The sequence below is a fragment of the Macrobrachium nipponense genome, chromosome 34 (genome assembly GCF_015104395.2).
Source record: "Macrobrachium nipponense isolate FS-2020 chromosome 34, ASM1510439v2, whole genome shotgun sequence".
Classification (NCBI taxonomy): domain Eukaryota; kingdom Metazoa; phylum Arthropoda; class Malacostraca; order Decapoda; family Palaemonidae; genus Macrobrachium; species Macrobrachium nipponense.
This window is the reverse complement of record NC_061095.1, coordinates 1,430,365-1,436,372: the sequence shown is the minus strand read 5'-3', so window position 1 is coordinate 1,436,372 and position 6,008 is coordinate 1,430,365. Positions and strand designations below refer to the sequence as shown.

The 6,008-nt window shown below is 43.3% G+C and overlaps 1 protein-coding gene across 1 annotated transcript in view; it reads right to left on the bottom strand.

Moving 5' to 3' along the window:
- Nucleotides 1-5,059, bottom strand: part of LOC135207805 (hsc70-interacting protein-like) — a 32,077-nt gene extending 27,018 nt beyond the window's left edge. The window contains exons 1-3 of the mRNA XM_064239664.1: nucleotides 4,902-5,059; nucleotides 450-573; nucleotides 23-195 (exon numbers count right to left, since the gene is read on the bottom strand). Coding sequence (XP_064095734.1) covers nucleotides 23-195; nucleotides 450-553 — 277 coding nt within the window. The 5' untranslated portion in view covers nucleotides 554-573; nucleotides 4,902-5,059. The remainder of the gene's footprint in view (nucleotides 1-22; nucleotides 196-449; nucleotides 574-4,901) is intronic.
- Between the last annotated feature and the right edge of the window lie 949 nt (nucleotides 5,060-6,008).

Genomic DNA, 6,008 nt, shown 5'->3' with positions numbered 1-6,008 from the left:
TTTCAAATATCAAACAACTCACCAATGACACCTTCATTATCTAACTCAATCTCACTCTCCACTTCTTCCTCCTCTTCTTCTTCTTGTGGAGGCTCAGGTTCACTTTCTGGAGCCGAAGCTGAACTTTGGGGAGGTGGCTGACTGGTATTGGCAGTGGGTTCGGGGATTTTGGCACCCAGACTAGTTAAGTAATCTCTGTACAAAAAAAAATACATATTGACAAATAATATATACAGGCATATCTTTGTCACATCAAGGTTTTTACCAAAATGAACCTGTAATGTAGCAAACTTTTCAAATTTAGCCTGATGCAAGAGATAAGAATGTGCAAAAGTATTCACCTTTGGATTTTGCTCACTAACATAAATATCTCAGTAAACCAACTGCTGTTCATAATCTTCTTCCAAGAATTATTCATAGGCACATTCAATAATCTTTAGTCTTCTTACCTGAAGAAGGCAAGAGTAGGCATCTGGAGAATCTCTGGGTTTACACGGCAATTGTCCACAAATTGTTCGAATTTCTCAAGGTCATCTTGATTCATATTTGCCATGGTTTAAGATCACAGTACTCCTGCAAGAATACAAATATAAATTAAATGACTATTCTCAATAAGGCTATGTTTACTTCAAATCATCACATCAAGTGATCGCTCCTCTCTCCTATATCAACCAACCTCCTTGTCAGTACTTTGGGTAGATTACAGTTTAGTTGGCCAAGCCGCGCAACACCCTTTTTGCCCGGCTCATAATCACTCCGCCACCATAAGTAGTTCACAGAGCCGACCCTGCCCAAACATGCTGCGACCTGTAAGCCTTTCAAAACTTTCGCCACAACAAACGGCTGCCATCTTGTTTGTATCCGTCCGCCAATTACCTGGCAGACGAAACCCGTGGCCAACTAAACTGTAGGAGTTCCGTTATTTATTATCAATTTTTATAAGAATCCTACCAATTCTTGATTTTATGCTAGGCCTATTTTATTCATTTCTACCACCTAAACCGAGACTAAACCCTTGGCCAGGCCCCGCAACACCTACTGGCCGACCCTTAATCCCTCCGCCAAGGTAAGTAGTTTCCCTGACTCGACCCTGCCCGACCATGATTCGACCCCAGTATGTTCCTTTGTGTCAGCATATAAACATCCATCATGGCCGCTTCCACGTCGTATCCCGTGCACGTGCAATTTGCCGCCGCCATTCGAGTTACTATACTGGACCTTGCGATTCTTTGCCATGACGAACGATCCCAGACAGAAAGAAAAGAAGAATCGCGTTCCCCGAAGACTCGGATGATTCCGATTTCCAACTCTAAGTTTGACTTCATTTCTTGGGGGACTCGGGCCGAGCACGGATTTGACACCTCCCAATATTAAGGTAAGACAATCGATGTATCTGTAAGATATGTTCATTTGTTAAGGTTAAAACTAAGTAGGTAATATATAGGAGGTCAGTGCTTTTATTGGCAAGCGGAAGTCAGGGCTGCACACCGTATCCGAACATTCACGTGCGCTAGCAGTCCACATGTTCGAAATATGAACTCGGACATGACTTTAATCCATGTATTCTAGCAAATATTAAGTATGTTTACATATCCATACGAAGTTACCGGTGCCAGTCATGTCCGAACGTACAGGTAACGGCGCATATTAAAGAAATGATCGCTAAAATGGTAGAATTACAATGCTTGCTTACAGAGCTCGCCATAGGTTAGGGTGGTTCGTTTGGTTAGGTCGCAATTACTGTTTCCATATCATACTGGGGGGGTCCAGGGGGGCGAAGCCCCCAGGCCAGGTTATGGCACGCGACCTAAGTGTGGTTAGGTTGGTTCCTTTGGTTAGGTTGCAATCACTGTTACCATATCATACTGGGGGGTCCAGGGGGGCAAAGCCCCCCTGCCAGGTAAGGGCACGCACCTTAAGTCTGGTCAGGTTGGTTCGTTTGGTTAGGATCAGTTCAGTTGGCCAGGTAGCTTATCTCATGCCTGAACGTTCTCTTAGGCTAACAGCACACATGTTCGGTCTACGAATGTTGAGTAGGGGGACAGTTTAGTTACCTAGGCCACCCATCTCACGAAACGATTAACTAGCAGACGATAACCTTGGCCAACTAAACCGAGTAGGGGGACAGTTTAGTTAGCCTGACCGAACGCGGAACGAATGTAGAGTAAGAGGTCATCCACACAGCCATTTCATGATTTTCCTAGCGTTCAATGTCGTCATCTGTGTATTCCACGCCCCCACAAAATCCCGGTTTCCCAATAGGTCCCCCCTTACCGTTTTGAGGAACTTTTATCCATTCTCCTGTGTTCTCCCCCACCCAAAAACCCCGGTTCCCAACAGGGTCCCCCATTACTGTTTTTATAGGCTTTTGGGTTTTATATTACTACACATCTTTTCGAAACTAGCACCAAAACAAACGGCCGCCATCTTGTTTGTATTCGTCCGCCGATTACCTAGCAGACGAAACCTGTGTCCAACTAAACTGTAGGCGCTCCAGTACTTTTAGTGAAATGGACAGTGTCAACAGACTGAAAACCCAGGAGGCCTACAAAGGGAACCAGCCTGCAGAGAGAGACAGTACAGAAGTCAGCAGAGAGCAGGAATGAACTTGCTCCTCAAACATTTTGAGACCAGAAGATTCCACAACTGCGCTTGGCAAATTACTCCAAGTTAGCTGTAGCCTAGATAAAACTGCTGGCAAACCAAGTAGCATTAGCCTAAATAAGACTCTATAAATTAAAACAGTCTTGGCAGTAGCAGCCTGCCTAGTGTTGCAAGGAACAACACCTAGGTCAGGTAAAGCAAAGTGCAATGGATGTTACTCACTGCAATGTACTCACTTTACATTTCATAACTGGTTGTGATAACCTTTTTTAATTGCAGTATAGTGTAATGATGTAACATTTTGTTTGGATATTGTTATAAGGATATTTCTTCAACCCTTGGCTAAGAAACGACATAACCCCACCACTATCACGAAGCAAGTTATTAATCAGTTCCCCCTAAAAGAGATCATATGGTCAAAGACTTTAGCTTAAGGTGCAATGCTGACAAATCAAATACAATCCCTTCCCATCATAAACCAAAAACACATTTGATTCCCACTCACTCAGTGATCCACTCTCCCCCTCCAAATACAAACAGTGTGCTCAGTCAGGCAAACCAAATACTTCAAACGGAAACAGGCCTATCAATTCAACAAGGAAAAATAAACGAGCAGCGACATAGCAGCCACCTCTCCCAGAACATGGCCACTTCCCCAAAACAGAACTTGAATTCGCTGCTGTGAGCATCAGTCAAGAGTTGTGGCCCAGCCTGGCAGTGCACCGAGACCTCTACGTTCCTCTCGAAGAGTTTTCTCCTAAATTACGAAATAATGGCATACCTAATTAAAGCGCTTGGTAGGTAAATCTACAGTACTATTCCGTGGCGGCCTAGACTATGGCAGTTGTGGTTTTCTATGCAGTTTTAACTCCTGAACAAGAATTTTAAGTAATATTTATTCGGACGACTGTAATTAACCCCCAGGGGCCAGTACTAAACACTGCAAAATAAATTGGACGCCCCAATCCCCAGTGGATGTCATATCCACGGTTACATTCCTTGCAGTACGTGCAGAACTAAGGTAAAAAACCGCATGGTACAGGGGTGGACCATGTACGATCAATGTGTGCAACCCCCAAAAAAGTACATTATAATGTGTCCTGACATCGGAGATGGGCATCAGACGCGACTTCTTATTGTTGAGAAACGGAGCTAAAGACCTCTACTCCGGTGTCAGGACGCGTAATAATGTACTTTTCTTGGGGTTGTACACATTGATCGTACATGGTCTACCCCTGTACCATGCGGTTTTTTACCCTATTCTGTAGAATTACCGAGCGCTTTTTTGGGACGCAGCCGCATTCCAAGAGAGGTGGTCGCTACGTCGACGTTCGGTCATTAAGCCCAATTCAATTTTATTAAAAGATATTCAGCCGACAAGAGTAGTATACTGGAGCGAATGCAAAGTGAGGGACAAGGGTGGATACTGTAGGCATAGCGTAGACTTCTTAAGCTCAGACGCTGTGCCTGAACATTTCCAGGGGGCTCTGCCCCAACCTGGGGAACCCCCTAAAAGTAATCTATTACCCATTAATTAGCATTGTACCCAAAGTTAATTCTACAATGATGTTGGAGCTAGCCTAGCCTAAGCATTATTAACTGGCCAACTGTAGGTATGACGGTAGTATTCTCGTAGCTAAAACAAATAATTCCAAACAATGTTTATGACATGTTGTCAAGTTCTACCTTGTTGCCAAAACATTTTTCCTTCTATCTATATCTTTTAGAAATGTATAAAACGTAGTAGTCCAGTATGGCAGAAGTATCCTAAAGCAGTAGGTAGCTAAGGCTAGGCTAGTAGGTAATCCTTAGAGTACAGTTAACAGCAGCTCAAGGCAATATGGCAGTAATTAATGTTTTCAAAGTGAAAATACGTCTGGGACCCTAAAATACGCGGATAAAAGACGTTAAATAGAGAATTCTGAAATCCAGTATGGCAGACGTACCCTAGAGTAGGTTGTACGGTAATGCTTGGGCTACGGCTACAACTGATAGCTCAAGGCAATAATATGGCAGTAATTAATGTTTTTATCGTGGAAATACGTCCAAGACCCTAAAATAAGGAAAAATAAGCCGTTAAATAGAGAGTTTTCGAGGGGGAGGACCTTATGGGGGGGGGGGGGCAATTCGGCAAGTCACGTCACACAACTTTCTGGAAAACGACGACACGCACCAAAACAAAGGCCCATTTGGCCTCATTTAAAGGGATTAAAAGCACGAATACCCTCCCCAATCAGAGGGTTTTGAATATCACGCCCTAAGAACGAGGCCGCACGCACTGACACGCCCACAATCACCTGAAATTAATTAAAAACCGCCCGGAAAAGGTGAAGGTTCCACTCGAGCGTCTAGGGTTCATCAACGACGTCGGTCGGTTAGTTTACGGATCCCACGCGACACCCGACGTGGGCTGGACGAAGGTCAACTTCGAGTTACGGTCGTTTCGGCGTTCAAATCGCTGTTAATTTAATATTGCCGTCTATCTCAGCTATCCCGGAATTTTCTCTAGACTTTAAACTATTAAATGACGGCTATTGTCGTCCGATAAACGGCTCTCGATGGAATATAATCACGGTTTCCACCGGTTACCCAACTGTCATTCTCACCGTCAGGGGTCTCTGATAGGACTTACCATATAGAGTGGGTAGTGGCGTTTCTTCAGTGTAGCAAGATGACATTTTGTTGCACGTAATTGCGCCATATTTATACAATGACTCTTAATCTTTAATGAATAATGCGTCTGCAACTACCATTAATTGCTGTAGTGCCTTGTTTCATTAAGAGCACCTTCTGGACCACCTGTATGGCGAGTCATATAACGATGGCGAGCAACTTAATTTGCACTCCAGGATTTTCCCTAATTTTCTTATACATTCGTTTGTCGTTCTCCCAGTACTAATTTCCTATGAAGAGACTTTTGAAATATCTATAACATAAAATGGACGATTTTCATATGAATTTGGAAGCTTCGAATCATATAACCGAAGGATTTACGAACAAAAATATGTTCTGGTACCGTGCTTATATGCCTCTCATTTACTATTTTATTTCTGACCGTCAGTATATATCCGGTTTACTCACTGCATATAGGCTATTTTGAGCTTCATTTCTAACGTTATTTCCTTAAAAGAATGTTACTTTTTTTAAAAGGAGCCCACGACTTATCTTTTTAGTCACTTCATTAGCGTCTAAACTTCACTTTGAGAAGCGAAATACATTGGGGTTCGTGTTTTGTAGATTACTTATAAAGCAGAGAGAGAGAGAGAGAGAGAGAGAGAGAGAGAGAGAGAGAGAGAGAGAGAGAGAGAGAGAGAGAGAGAGAGAGAGAGAGAGAGAGGATTTTTATTACTTGAGGATCGTTTCTACGACTTCCTCCTTTCTCGTAGCGGAAGTTCGTGGGCGTC